General features: G+C 44.9%; 1 protein-coding gene across 1 annotated transcript; it reads left to right on the forward strand.

Moving 5' to 3' along the window:
- Positions 1-5,788: 5,788 nt before the first annotated feature.
- SLC7A3 (solute carrier family 7 member 3) lies at positions 5,789-9,845 on the forward strand. The gene is made up of 11 exons (XM_052663305.1): positions 5,789-6,173; positions 6,507-6,665; positions 6,848-7,025; positions 7,226-7,338; positions 7,464-7,686; positions 8,096-8,235; positions 8,327-8,429; positions 8,667-8,833; positions 8,973-9,139; positions 9,474-9,582; positions 9,715-9,845. Exons 1-11 carry the CDS (start codon positions 5,804-5,806, stop codon positions 9,843-9,845), a joined length of 1,860 nt encoding a protein of 619 aa, XP_052519265.1. The 5' UTR covers positions 5,789-5,803.
- Positions 9,846-15,114: the final 5,269 nt, after the last annotated feature.

Raw genomic sequence — 15,114 nt, forward strand, 5'->3', positions numbered from 1 at the left:
TAATAATATTTGGTGGTTTGGAGGACAGTTTTCATTAGTATTAAATTGTTTTATAATAAAAACACACAAAATTCATTGTTTTGCCCCTGGCCATTATACCACAAGAAAGAGATAATGAAATTGGAGAAAGTCCATAATGATGGAGGATACCGTGGAACTTCTGGAAAAAATAAAAGCTGACAAAGGAAATATGGTTGAACTTACACGCTCATGAAAGAGATAGGTAAGTGAATGAGAAGAGCTGCATAAAATCTTGAAATGCTAGAATTGGAGAGTACCTCCTGATGCTTCTAATTAATTGATCAAGTTTGTATTGAATAAAGTGAAAGTGAAAGTGTAATCACTCAGTCATGTCTGATTCTTTGCCACCCCATGGACTGTAGCTTGCCAGGCTCCTCTGTCCATGGAATTCTCCAGGCAAGAATACTGGTGTGGGTTGCCATTTCCTTCTCCAGGAGATCTTCCTGACTCAGGGATCGAACTCAGGTCTCCTGCACTGCAGGTGGATTCTTTACCATCTGAGCCACCTGGGGGGCCACCTTCGATTGAGGGTCTATTAAATCCACTGTTAATCTGCACATGCTAGACTACTCTCTACAGGGGCTCCTGAATTTACTTCATGCCTCAACCCCTTACCAACTAAGAGGCCTTCTTTATATCAATATATTCCAGTCTGTACCAATGACTTATTTCCCTGAATTATTTACAATAGCAATTTGTCAGTCTCATAATTGAATCAATCACCTAATCTAAGCAACCAAATAATTATCAGACACACGCATATTATTCTAAATATGTATTAAGTTTTTGTTGAATACTTCCTATGTGCCAGGCAGGAAGAACTGACTTCATAATCACATCTAAGCATCGCAACAACCCTGTGAAACGTGTATGCTGCTGCTGCTTAGTTGCTAAGTCATGTCCAAGTCTTGGCCAACCCATGGACTGTGGCCCACTAGGCTCCTCTGTTCATGGGATTTCCTAGGCAACCACACTAGAATGGGTTGCCATTTCCTCCTCCAGGGGATCTTTCCGACCCAGGGATCGGATCCCTGACTCCTGCTCTGCAAGTGGATTCATTACCACTGAGCCACCCGGGAAGCCCCCTTGAAACATGTATCCAAAAACTGAGGCTCAGGGATGTTAGATAATTTGCTCAAGACCAAGTGTCTGAGCTGGAAATTTAACATAGGTCTAATTCCAAAGAAACGCTGGGCTAGAAGAAGCACAAGCTGGAATCAAGATTGCCAGGAGAAATATCAATAACCTCAGATATCCAGATGACACCATGCTTATGGCAGAAAGTGAAGAGGAACTAAAAAGCCTCTTGATGAAAGTGAAAGAGGAGAGTGAAAAAGTTGGCTTAAAGCTCAACATTCAGAAAACAAAAATCATGGCATCTGGTCCCATCACTTCATGGCAAATAGATGGGGAAACAGAGGAAAACAGTGTAAGACTTTATTTTTCTGGGCTCCCAAATCACTGCAGATGATGATTGCAGCCATGAAATTAAAAGACACTTACTCCTTGGAAGAAAAGTTATGACCAACCTAGAGAGCATATTCAAAAGCAGAGACATTACTTTGCCAACAAAGGTGCGTCTAATCAAGGCTATGGTTTTTCCAGTGGTCATGTATGGTTGTGAGAGTTGGACTGTGAAGAAAGCTGAGCGCCGAAGAATTGATGCTTTTGAACTGTGGTGTTGGAGAAGACTCCTGAGAGTCCCTTGGACTGCAAGGAGATCCAACCAGTCCATCCTAAAGGAGATCAGCCCTGGGTGTTCTTTGGAAGGAATGATGCTGAAGCTGAAACTCCAGTACTTTGGTCACCTCATGTGAAGAGTTGACTCATTGGAAAAGACTGTGATGCTGGGAGGGATTGGGGGCAGGAGGAGAAGGGGACGACAGAGGATGAGATGGCTGGATGGCATCACCGACTCGATGGACGTGAGTCTGAGTGAACTCTGGGAGTTGGTGATGGACAGGGAGGCCTGACATGCTGCGATTCATGGAGTCGGACACGACTGAGCGACTGAACTGAACTGAACTCCAAAGACTGCCCTCCTAACCACTAGGTATTAATAATACAGTTTCAATTGTATTGTATATGTTTTCTTTCCCTAACTAGATTTTTAAGACTAGGAGGGCAAGGATTTGATTTTCTCTTTCCTCTGCTTTGTGTATGCTAACTGCTATACGCATAGTCCTCAATGAGTACTTAAAGCCAGTAGGTGTAGCTAGCTGAAACTACCAGTTACTTCAAAATGGATTTATATTTTAGATAGATTCACTGGTAATCTATTCAGAACGGATTACTTAAAGGAAACAAGGGTATTTAGGTCCTTCCTTAATGCCTGAGATGTGTATGGAAGAGAACCATACCTTCACAAAGCTGGTTGCTTCTTTCTAAGAACTGATTAGGCTGAATGGGATTAGGGTGTGATCCTTCTTTGATTCTTCTGCTTCTCTTCTGTTTTCTAGAAACTCCTAGCCTAAAAGGGTCTGTCTCCACGCTAGTGCTTCACCTGGTTTGGCTTTGCTTGCTTCAGTTCAGTTCAGTCGCTCAGTCGTGTCCGACTCTTTGCGACCCCATGAATCACAGCACGCCAGGCCTCCCTGTCCATCACCAACTCCCGGAGTTCACTCAGACTCATGTCCATCGAGTCAGTGATGCCATCCAGCCATCTCATCTTCTGTTGTCCCCTTCTCCTCCTGCCCCCAATCCCTCCCAGCATCACGGTCTTTTCCAATGAGTTAACTCTTCGCATGAGGTGGCCAAAGTACTGGAGTTTCAGCTTCAGCATCAGTCCTTCCAATGAACACCCAGGACTGATCTCCTTTAGGATGGACTGGTTGGATCTCCTTGCAGTCCAAGGGACTCTCAAGAGTCTTCTCCAACACCACAGTTCAAAAGCATCAATTCCTTGGCACTCAGCTTTCTTCACAGTCCAACTCTCACAACCATACATGACCACTGGAAAAACCACAGCCTTGACTAGACGCACCTTTGTTGGCAAAGTAATATCTCTGCTTTCCAATATATTATCTAGGTTGGTCATAACTTTCCTTCCAAGGAGTAAGCGTCTTTTAATTTCATGGCGGCAATCATCATCTGCAGTGATTTCGGAGCCCAGAAAAATAAAGTCGGACACTGTTTCCACTGTTTCCCCATCTATCTGCCATGAAGTGATGGGATCAGATGCCATGATCTTCATTTTCTGAATGTTGAGCTTTAAGCCAACTTTTCCACTCTCCTCTTTCACTTTCATCAAGAGGCTTTTTAGTTCCTCTTCACTTTCTGCCATAAGCATGGTGTCATCTGCATATCTGAGGTTATTGATATTTCTCCTGGCAATCTTGATTCCGGCTTGTGTTTCTTCCAGCCCAGTGTTTCTCATGATGTACTCTGCATATAAGTTAAATAAGCAAGTTAAATTGCTTTCTTACACCCCTCCTTTTCTTGTGTGGGAAATGGGAAATGGCAACCCACTCCAGTATTCTTGTGTGAGGAATCCAATGGACAGAGGAGCCTGGCAGGCTATAGTCCATAGGGACTGTAGTCCAAGAGGTTGCAAGAGTCCGACATGACTTAGCAACTAAACCACCACACACCACCATGGCACTTATAGAGGCAGGTATTAAAGTCCAATATGCCAGATTTTATCAGTAAGGTAGTCAACAAATAAGTGTGTTATTATGTCAGGCAAGTTATGCCTCTGAGCCTCAGTTTACTCATCAGTAAAATGGAATTAAATAAGCCTCCTCCTCTAATATTTCAATATTGTCATAATTTCATAGGTAATATTTAGTTTAATATGTGGATATTGGGTGCTAGAAGGAGGTTCTCCCCAGAGTTGCTGGCCCCTCCTGGGTTGAGTTCTGTTTAATTCCCAAAGAGCCATAGTTAATATTTAGTTTATTAATTAATGGGTAGCTGGAGGTATACTATGGAGAAACTCGGGCCTATACATCTAGATGGGATTAATTAACTGTTGAAATCATCTTCCATTCTCCTGTTGACTGCATTATGATAACACCACAGCTGAGGGTGAGAACTGAGGGGTTGGAGTCAGCTGGCTATCCACAATCTGGTAGGGTCCTTGGGAAAGATTTCAGGGGTGAAAGCTCACATAGAATTTCAGGTTAATTTCAGTTAATTTCAGGTAACCTCATGTAGGAAAGAAAGCTTGGGAAGGAGAGAGTTGAGTTGGAGATCCCTCTGTGCTGTTTTCCCCTCCAACTCCCACCCCTCCCCCACTCCTGTCAATCCCCGATTCTGACTATCTAGCACAAAGGTAGAAAATCCCCTGGGGGTCTCAGGCCAGGAAGCCTCTTATTGTCCAGCTCGGATGCCTAGCGAAGAATAGGAAAAGGCTGCCCTCCCCCCTTTCTCGCTCCCTGCCACACCGGTCTTGCTTTTGCAAGTGGAAAGCAGTGTCAGGCCCCACGCAATCCCTTTTGCAAAGCAGGAGAGAGAGAGAGGTGTGTGTGTGTGTGTGTGTGTGTGTGTGTGTGTGTGGTGTGGTGTGTGTGTGTGTGTTTGTGGTGTGGGTGGTGTGTAGCGAAGAGGATTGGGGGTGGGATTCCATGACGTTAGCGGCTCCGCCTCCCGGTGTATATAAGGGGCGCTTGGCGCGCAACGACCCCAAGCAGCAGCTTTGAAGCCTGAGCAACCGAACTCGGTAGCCCCAACCCAACTCGGCTGAACTCAGCCTCGCGGAATCCTAACCGAGATTTTCCGCGCCCTGGGCTTGCAACAGCTCCCGGGTAAGCCTTGAAGGCCGACACGTGTGTCGGAGGGGACGAGCCAGGGTCTGGGCATACCTAGGATTCTCTGGCAACCATGGCATGCAGTTGCATCAACGCGGCCGTGACCTGTTGCAGGCGAGACCCCAGTCCTGGGAGCCAAGGCTCCCATTTGCATCTCAGCCCCAGACCTTTTCTAGATGAGAGCATAAGAAACTGGGAGCTGAGTCGGGGGGCATAAGGCGGAACACCTCCTCTCGGGTGCTAGCAATTTCGGGCTGCTCAGGGGCCCCTCTCGCGGGGGGTGGGTATCTTCTAATCCTCAGATGTCGAAGCCCCGCCTCGCTGTTGATGCTTGCTGGTCAGCCTTGCGGGGCGGGAGGAAGTGGGGGAGCTTTTGCTTACTCCCCTGGGCGACGGCAGTGCCTGTGAGGGCTTGGAGATGAGGGATGGAACTGAGTCGGTGCTCACTTTTGATCTGTGGCCGAGATTGGTCTCCCGTCGCTCTGGGCGATCTAGGAACCATACTTATTTGAAGCCCTGGGGGTGAGCCCCGGAAAGGAATGTGGATATTGGGTGCTAGAAGGAGGTTCTCCCCAGAGTTGCTGGCCCCTCCTGGGTTGAGTTCTGTTTAATTCCCAAAGAGCCACAGGCCAGGGGACAGAGGCAAATGAGCTTCCCTGGCTCCTGGGTTGGGGTCTAGGATAAGCTCAATAGTTTCCCCGCCAAAGAAAGAAGAGACTGATATTGATTGAGCACCTACAAGGTGCCAGACCACTGAAGGATGCGAAATTTCACGTGCCTTTTCTGAAATTGTCCTTCCACAAACCTGTGAGGTATTGTTATTCCTACTTGCAAATGAAGAAACTGAGGTTAGAGGAAGAGTGACTTGCCTTTGTCCCCTCAACATCCTCCTCCCCTCCCCCCACAATTCTTTTACTTGGTGGCGTGGGTATTGTAATTCACTCTTAGAGCTTAGGGATAATGAGCCCTATTGAAGGTCTTTTGTCTTGTTTTTCACCAGATCCTTCCTAGCATCCTCTTCAATTCCAGCTAGAATGCTGTGGCAGGCGCTTTGCAGATTTGGTCAAAAGCTGGTACGCAGACGTACGCTGGAGCCAGGCATGGCTGAGACTCGCCTTGCCAGATGCCTGAGCACTCTGGATTTAGTGGCCCTAGGTGTGGGCAGCACTTTGGGTGCAGGCGTGTATGTCTTGGCTGGTGAGGTGGCCAAAGATAAAGCAGGACCATCCATTGTGATCTGCTTTTTGGTGGCCGCCCTATCTTCTATGTTGGCTGGGCTGTGCTATGCTGAGTTTGGTGCTCGGGTTCCCCGTTCTGGTTCTGCATATCTCTACAGCTATGTCACTGTGGGTGAACTCTGGGCCTTCACCACTGGCTGGAACCTCATCCTCTCCTATGTCATCGGTGAGATGGTGGGGCAGGGGGGCACTTACGCAGCCAGTGAAGGGGCTTGGAGTCAGGAAATCTGGGTGGAATGGTGAAGCAAGATATTCATTATTCACAGGCATTAAATATTCATAAATGCGTGTATTTGTTGGGGGGCTGGGTGGGTTGAAGGTGTGGAGAAATTGTTCATTCTATTTACCTCTGTCCTGGCTTCCTTAATTGGCTGGTTTTGGTTCTTAAAAGGTAAGAATGGGTGAAAATAGCAGGGTTCTTATGACACTGGTCTGGGAGAGGGAGGAAAGGAGATGAGAGAGGAAACTTGACCCCGTATTTCTCCCTCTGCTCCATTAGGTACAGCCAGTGTGGCCCGGGCCTGGAGCTCAGCTTTTGACAACCTGATTGGGAACCACATCTCTCAGACCCTGCAGGGGAGCATCTCACTGCACGTTCCCCGTGTCCTCGCAGAATATCCAGATTTTTTTGCTATGGGCCTTGTGTTGTTGCTCACTGGTGAGGCAAGGGACAGGGACAGTGACCAGGGTGGGGCTAGTGGGGACTAGGCTTGGGAACTTGTGGAAGTGGTAGCTGTGAGAAAGAAGAGAAGCTGGGGAGGAAAGGTCTGCATCTAGAGGCAGGGCAACAGAGCTGGGACTGAGGCCTTTCTTAAAGTCCTGAATGCCTCTTTCCCACAGGATTGCTGGCTCTGGGGGCTAGTGAGTCAGCCCTAGTTACCAAGGTGTTCACGGTGGTGAATCTTTTAGTTCTTGGTTTTGTCATCATCTCTGGCTTCGTTAAGGGAGATCTGCACAATTGGAAGCTTACAGAAGAGGACTACAAACTGGCCGTGGCCGGACTCAATGACACCTCTAGGTTAGGAGAGGAGACACAGAGCTGGGAGCATGGTGGAGAGCAGGGGATCTGCACTGAGGCCTCTGGTGGGGGTGGGGGTGGGGGTGGGGGTGGGGGTGGGAACCTAGGCCTTGAAGACCCAGCTGAGTAGCTGGGCTTCAGAGAAAAAGAACAGTTGGCTGAACATGCCCTTACCTTTTCTGTCTCTTCTTTCACTTTAGCTTGGGCCCTCTGGGCTCTGGAGGGTTTGTGCCTTTTGGCTTCGAGGGGATTCTCCGTGGAGCAGCGACCTGTTTCTACGCATTCGTTGGTTTTGACTGTATTGCTACCACTGGTAATAGTCATTCCATTCCATCGGGGCTTGTGCACCTTGTTGTGCTCAGGTGGTGTTGCGGGTTGGGGGAAGGGTAGAGAACCAAGCCTGCTTCTCTGATTCAGACCTTGTGCCCCTTCCTGCAGGGGAAGAGGCCCAGAATCCTCAGCGTTCCATCCCCACAGGCATTGTGATTTCACTCTTCGTCTGTTTTTTGGCCTATTTTGGGATCTCTTCGGCGCTCACGCTCATGATGCCTTACTACCAGCTTCAACCCAAGAGTCCCTTGCCTGAGGCCTTTCTCTATACTGGGTGGGCCCCAGCCCGCTATGTTGTAGCCATTGGATCCCTCTGTGCTCTTTCTACCAGGTCAGTGTCAAATGTTTGTTCTCCTCTGCTACCAGAGTCTCTGGTGATAGTGTTCCATACCAGAGACTACCCCTAAAAAGGCCCTTGCATGCCTGCCTGCATGCGAATTTGCTTCAGTCCTGTCCGACTCTCAGTGACCCAGGCTCCTTTGTCCATGAGATGTCCCAGGCAAGAATGCTGGAATGGGTTGCCATGCCCTCCTGTAGGGTATCTTCCCAACCCAGGGATCGAACTCGCATCTCCTACATTGGCAGGTGGGTTCTTTACCACTAGCACCACCTGGGAAGCCCTAAAAGGCCCTTTAAAAGCCCTTAAAAAGCCTGTGAGCAGAAAATGGAGGCTCCTTAAGCTCACATTTTGGAGGAAAGAGATACCTGGTCAACACCACTCTGGGCATTCTTCTCTCCAGCCTCTTGGGCTCTATGTTCCCCATGCCTCGAGTGATCTATGCGATGGCAGAGGATGGCCTCCTGTTTCGTGGCCTTGCCCGGATCCACACCAGCACACACACTCCCATCGTGGCCACTGTGGTCTCTGGCATTATTGCAGGTGAAAACTCTTTGCCATTCCCCTTGTTATTTCACCAACTCCCTTCACTTTGCTCTTGCCTTCGCTCATGTTTTCTGCCCATCAATTTCAGCATTCATGGCATTCCTCTTTGAACTCACTGATCTGGTGGACCTCATGTCAATTGGAACCCTGCTTGCTTATTCCCTGGTGGCTATTTGTGTTCTCATCCTCAGGTGAGGCTCCTTTCCTCTGCATACTGTCGTCTGGGTTTTAATTCTTAGATGAGGAGTGATGGGGATCTGCTTCTCTTCCCCTTTCTGCCTTCATCATCCTGACTCTCCTCGAGGAGTATGGCTATCCCTCCCTGCCGAAAAATGTGACTACCCTTAGTGGTGATGACGAAGGTTAACCTGCCTGGGAGAAGATGGTTAAGGGTTGTTCTTAATACTCCCATCTTCCTCTTGCCTCAGGTATCAGCCTGACCGGGAGATGAGGAATGAGGAAGATGAAGTGGAGTTGCAGGAGGAGAAGATCCCTGAAGCAGAGAAACTGACCCTGCAGGGACTATTTTGTCCACTCAACTCCATCCCTACTCCAGTCTCTGGCCAAGTTGTCTATGTTTGTTCCTCACTGCTTGGTGAGCATTGGAATTTTTCTCTTGAGTCAGCATGATGTGAACTGGAGAAAGGGTGGCTCTCCTTGGAATGGGGTGCCTGATGTTTTAACACGTTGCTCTCAAGAACTGGTTTTGATGCATTTCAACTTGACTCTTGAAGCTCTGCTGCTGAGTGTCCTTTGCCTAGTACTGGCCCAGTGGTCCATTCCACTGCTTTCTGGAGACCCAGTGTGGATTGCAGTGGTTGTGCTGCTCCTGATGCTCATTACTGGGATCACTGGAGTCATCTGGAGACAGCCACAGAGCTCTGCTGAACTTCACTTTAAGGTAAATGACCTCTTTCTTTCCCCACAACTAACCCATGTTGGAAGAATAGGTTCTAGATACCTCACAGTCTCACATATTCTTTAACTGGACAAGAAGGGAAAGATATAGGAGATACCTAGGCCAAAACATCTTATCTGATCCTTATTTCTTTCCTGTTCCATTTCCCCAGACTCTGCATATTCTTGAGTCCCATTTGAGGTACACTACATGAGCAGGCACTGAAACGCATAGCATGAGTAGGAGTCAGACTCTCCCTTTCCTGGCTAAAAAAGGTTAGGAATCTCTTCTATCTTACCTTGTGGTCTGTACAAAGAAGATTTTGCTTTGTTCCCAGGTACCTGCTTTGCCTTTTCTTCCACTAATGAGCATCTTTGTGAATATTTACCTTATGATGCAGATGACAGCTGGCACCTGGGCCCGATTTGGGGTCTGGATGCTGATTGGTAGGTATTCTTGGGAAGAGTAGGCCTCTTGGGTCCTCTCCCACCTCCTTTCTGTCTTGGTCTCAAGTAGGAGTCCTATTAAGCCTTTGCAGACCACTATTTCTCTATCTCATAGCTACCTTTTCCCACTAGGATTTGCTATCTACTTCGGCTATGGGATGCGGCACAGCCTGGAAGAGGTTAAGAGTGACCAACCCTCACTCAAGTCTAGGGCCAGAACTGTAGATTTGGACCTCAGCAGTGCCTGTGTGCATTCGATTTGACATCATCACACCTGAGTGCTGTCTGGTCTCCCTGCACAATAATAGAGTGTACTCCTGACCACACTGAGCTAGGCTTCCCATGGGATGTTGGTGGGGGAACACAGATAGAGCTCTGTATTTATTGTGGAGTCAAGGATGTGTCTTTGCTGTTTCTCATCTTTTTTTTTTTTTCATTCGTTTACTTTTTAATTGTATCTGTAGTTGCTTAACCAGCTTTTAAAAAATTATTATTAAAAGAAACTAGAAAAAGAATCTATGTTTTGTTCTTTGTTTGTTAGAGGTGATATGGAGCCTGACTTTCGGTGTGGAGAACTTCAGACAAGTGTCTTTTGTTTGCTCTGTCAGCACAAAAGTATCCTCTGTGCCTGTGTGTGCTTCTTATTGGCTTGGGGTTTGAGTAGGATGGTGTAAGTAGCATCAAGTCTAATCACACTTCAGGGAACAAACTTGAGATATACTTTTCCCTTGCTACACTGAAGGTTAGTTTGTAAATAAATAGGCAACAACACTCATCTCTGGGATTTGGGGGTGGACTCTGATCTCAACACTGGCATTGGTCAAGGCCAACACTGAGACCATTGTCTTCTGTTCCACTCCTTCTAGTTGGACCAGTCCCAGACTCCTGTGACTGCCTGGACAACAGAAATTTTGGCTGGGGTGTTTGGTACTTCTGGGAAGAAGAGGGGACAGCAGGAGAGAGTGGGTAAAGGACTGTATATGTTATAGATACTTGTTGTAAGGGAACAGGTTAGAGCTGCTCAGACCAAGAACTATTCATTCATCCATTTACTCAACAAGCATATGAGGAGCTGCTATAAAATGCTAGGCCCTGTGCTGGGTGCTGAGGATACCAACGTGAATAAGACATAGTCCTTGCTCTCAAGCAACTCATCATTTAGTGGTGGAGACAAGCAGGTCAGCAGGAAATGGTGTGATTTGTCCCAGGGTAGAGGTAAGTGCTGAATGCTGCAGAAGCTGGAAAAGGATGTGTTTGACCTGAGTGTGCCTCATGGGGATTAACTCAGGGCCTCTGCAAGGAAAGCTCAGAGTCCTAACCACTGGACTGCCAGGGAATTCCCTTGAGTAGGTGTTTATGAAGTGGACTGAGGGGAGGGCTTGTCTACCAGTGAACTGTGTGCACAAGGCTGTGGGAGTGTGAAAAGGCGTGCTGTATTGGGAGTATGACATATAGTTTAATGTGGCTGAAGGGCAGCATGTATGGGGTTGTGGTAAAAGATAACAGAACATGCGGATGGCCTTGTGTACCCTACCTAGGAATTCAGATGTTATCTTAAAATGGGTGTGTGTGTGTGTGTGTGTGTGTAGGGGAGGGGGTGTTGTCACTGAATGATTCCAAGCCAAAGATGTGGTTGGATTTATTAGTCTGGCAGCAGCAAGGAGAATAGCTTGGAAGAGGGCGGGGGAAGTTAGAGCAGTATGATAATAGCTGCCATTTTTTGAGTGTTTATTATAGGCCAGATAGTGTGAATAAATCTCTTAGTTCTTGCAATAACCCAATGAAGTAGATGTTATGATAATTATTTTTTACAGATAAGGGAACAGGTTTGGGGTAAGGAATATGCTGTAGGTCACATAACTTGGAATGATTAGGGCCAGGATACAAACTCAGTTCTGACTCTGCAGTGTGTACTCTGTAACCACTGTATGACATTGCTAGCAGTAACTAGAAGAGCATCTTAGTCATTTGGGCAAAATATTTCAAGAATTTTGGTCATGTGGATGTGCGAGGTAAGAAAAGTGGCTGATTTAGATTTCTGGGTGAATGATCAAATTATTAGCCAACATGGAGAGCATAAGAGGAAGAGCATATTTGGGGAAAGATAAATTCAGTTCCTGGAGAAAGAAATGACAACCCACTCCAGTATTCTTGCCTGGAGAATTCCATGGACAGAGGAGCCTGGTGGGGTACAGCCCATGGGGTCACAAAGAGTTGGACACGACTAAGTGACTAACTTTCACTTTTCAAATTCAGTTCCATATACGCTGAGTTTATAAACATGTACAGGAGTTTAGCTTCATATAGGTGAAGATACATAATCACCAATTGGAACTTGGAGCTAGGCTAGAATCTTAAGCTAGAGTTACAGATTTAGAAGTTATCAACTGACTGAGTGACTGAACTGAACTGAACTCAGAGAACAGATGAGTATGTAATGGAAGCTGTGTGGGGCTAAAGATTGCCTTGGGGTGAAATAAACAAAAAAATTGAAGCACAAATTATAGAATTTCCTTTATATACAAAGAACTCATAAAAAGTCAATAAGAGATGAATAACCTGATAGAAAGGATATAGTTTTCAGAAAAAGAATATAAAATGCAAACAAATATAAAGAAGATACTCAACCTCACTTATCAAAGAAATGCAAATGAAAACAATCATGAGAATTCAGTTCTTACAGACTGGCAAAACAAATTTCAATGACAAGGCACTGGGAAAAGTGAGGGTAAAAAGGCAATCTTATGCATGATAGGGATATACATTCTTGTGACTTGTGGAGGGTAATTTGATGATACCAGAATTAAAATCACTTCCTTTTTAATCTGATAATTTCATTGACAGGAATTAAAATTTTACATATATAAGGATATTTACAGTGACATTTTTTATAATAGTGTCAAAGTTGGAAACCACCTAATGTGCATCAGCCAGGAAATAGTTAAGTTACATTAATTCAGTGGAATACTTAATACAGCCATTAGAAAGATGAGATAGCATGGTAGAAGATCTTGCTTTTCTGAATATAAAGCTTATAAATCTAAATAAAATGAAACAGTATGGTATTTACTTAAAAAAAGATGAGATAGAATTATATGTGCCAAGAGATGATATGGATGGACAGAGATCCTAGACACATTTTAAGCAGAGACAGAACAAAATGGAACAAAGACCCCCAAGGTGCAAAATATTTGTGTGAAAGAACAAAAGAGAATGCATCTATATATATTTTTTTTGTGTGTGGAAAAATTCGCCAGAAACCTCTGATTTCGCTTATGTACTTTTTCAGTTTTTTACTAGCTACAAACATTACTTTTAAAATTCCTTTTATAATCATAGTAAAAAATTGGAGGAACTAACATTGAAGGGATGGAGGAGGAGGAGGACGTGGTGCAGGAGGAGATGGAGAAGGAATGACTGAGGAGACAGGAGAGTGATGTGGCAGTCGAGGGAGGAAGAAACTTCTCAGGAGCAGTCAACAATGCCAAACACTGCCTTAGAGAGTCAAGTTAAATAAGATGACGACAGAAAGGTTTCGTTGATTTTGTTAGTTAGTAGGTAATTGATCATTTTAAGAGCACGGTCAGATGTGGGGGAGAGGGGATTGCAGTGGATCCTGAATGGAAGGTGAGGAGGATGTGTGCTATAGGTGAACATTTCAAGGCACAGCTGGAGGGAGTTGAGGGAGAGATTTCCTATTTTTTTTTTTTAGATGAGCAATTCTTGTATTTATATGCTTAAAAGAGATTGTCAATGGAGAGAACACAATACATCCCGGCACTACTGTTTAAACAAATCATCTTTGATTCGGTTCTCTACGTCTTTTTTCTTTCAGTGCAGTGTTTCCAGATCTCAGACAGATAAGTATAACCTTAATGAATTTTTCTCTATTTGTGTAAGTGCTACATACAATTTATTAAAAAAACACCATTTTTAAGATTAAATATACTTTAAAAAAACTGTTTGGGGACTTCCCTGGTAACCCAGTGGTTAAGAATCCGTCTGCCAATGCAGGGCACATGGGTTCAATCCCTGATCCGGGGCGATCCCACATACTATGGGGCAACTAAGCCTGTGCGCCACAACAAGAGAAGCTACCACAATTAGAAGCCCACCCACTGGAACTAGAGAGTAGCCCCCACTTGCTGAAATTAGAGAAAGCCTGTGTGCAGCAACCAAGAGCAAGGACGGCTGAAAAATAAATTAATTAATCAAAAAAGAAAACATTTTACCACTGTTATAAGTGGAAAATAAAATTTTTCTAATATACATTAAAATATCCAACTATGAAAAAATGCTTGGCTGTGCATTACCTAAAATAATGGCCTACACCATATTTTGGAAACAGGTAACAAAGTGAATAATCTCTGTAGGATGCTATGCTTGAAGCTGGAGTAGAAATTTTCTTTAAGCATGGTCTAATCAATCTCTTCAAAGAGTCAGAGATAAAATTGCCCCAAATAATTATAGACACAAAGTGGGAAATAATAAGTATCATAAGAGGTATGCATGAAGTACCAGTCACATGAGGGAGTTCTGTGAAATCTTCCTGGAGGTTGAAGCTTTTAAACTGGTTTAAAGGATGGATAAAATATGTATCTCCCAGATATGATGGAAGAGCATTTCAGGAGGAGGGAACGTTGTGCCAAAGGCAAGAAGATGGGAAAGTTTTTAATTCTGTTTCCCCAGAGCCTAGGATTTTGAAGTACTGAAGTGGATAGGGAAAGAAGGAGAGGTAGATTCCTGTCACTCTTGAACTCAGTTAATTCCAGGGCCTGCAACTAAAGGACAGGAAGTGTGTGGATTAGTGTTATAATAGGTGAAGGTGAGAGTGGGTCTGTGATTTGTTTCAGTGAATTACATACACCTCAGATACTTACATCAATTTTTCTGTATACATCTTCTCAAGTTATAGCTCATTTGCCCAAGTAACCCCACTGCTACAATTCTGACCTCATGAATCCTCCAATTCACTACTCCCCAGTTCTCCAGATATACTTTCTCTCTTTTTATCAGTTTCCTCCAATCTTTGCTTGTTCTCTTTTCCACTTACATTTCTGAATTTATTATCATTATCATTCTTGTGAATATCTTTATCTCACTAGGCAATACTCCAGAGTACTCTCTACCCCACCCAGAGGAATCCAAACATCTTTTTCATACTTTCACCTCTGTAGTTCAAGATTGTTGGTGGCAATCACACAGGTGGGTGGGTTAACGATCAAGTTTGACCAGGCCCTCAAATGTGCTGGAAATCCTCTTTTTCTCTCTGATTGCCCTGCTCTCTGAAACAACTATTTCTTACCTTATTCACGTTCTTCAGATCTCTCCCTCCTACTATCTGCTGTTGACTTTGTCTCATACTTTATTGCAAAAACACATGCCCATCAGATAAAAACTTCCTCATCTTCCTGTGGATTTTTAAAAATGGAAATAGCTTTTCTTTTTTTCCCCTAATGATAAAAGTGTGTTCATTGTAGGACACTTAAAAACTGAAAGATATAAAGAATCCCAAATCCCAACACTCAAAGA

This window comes from Budorcas taxicolor, chromosome X, assembly GCF_023091745.1.
Source record: "Budorcas taxicolor isolate Tak-1 chromosome X, Takin1.1, whole genome shotgun sequence".
Lineage (NCBI taxonomy): Eukaryota > Metazoa > Chordata > Mammalia > Artiodactyla > Bovidae > Budorcas > Budorcas taxicolor.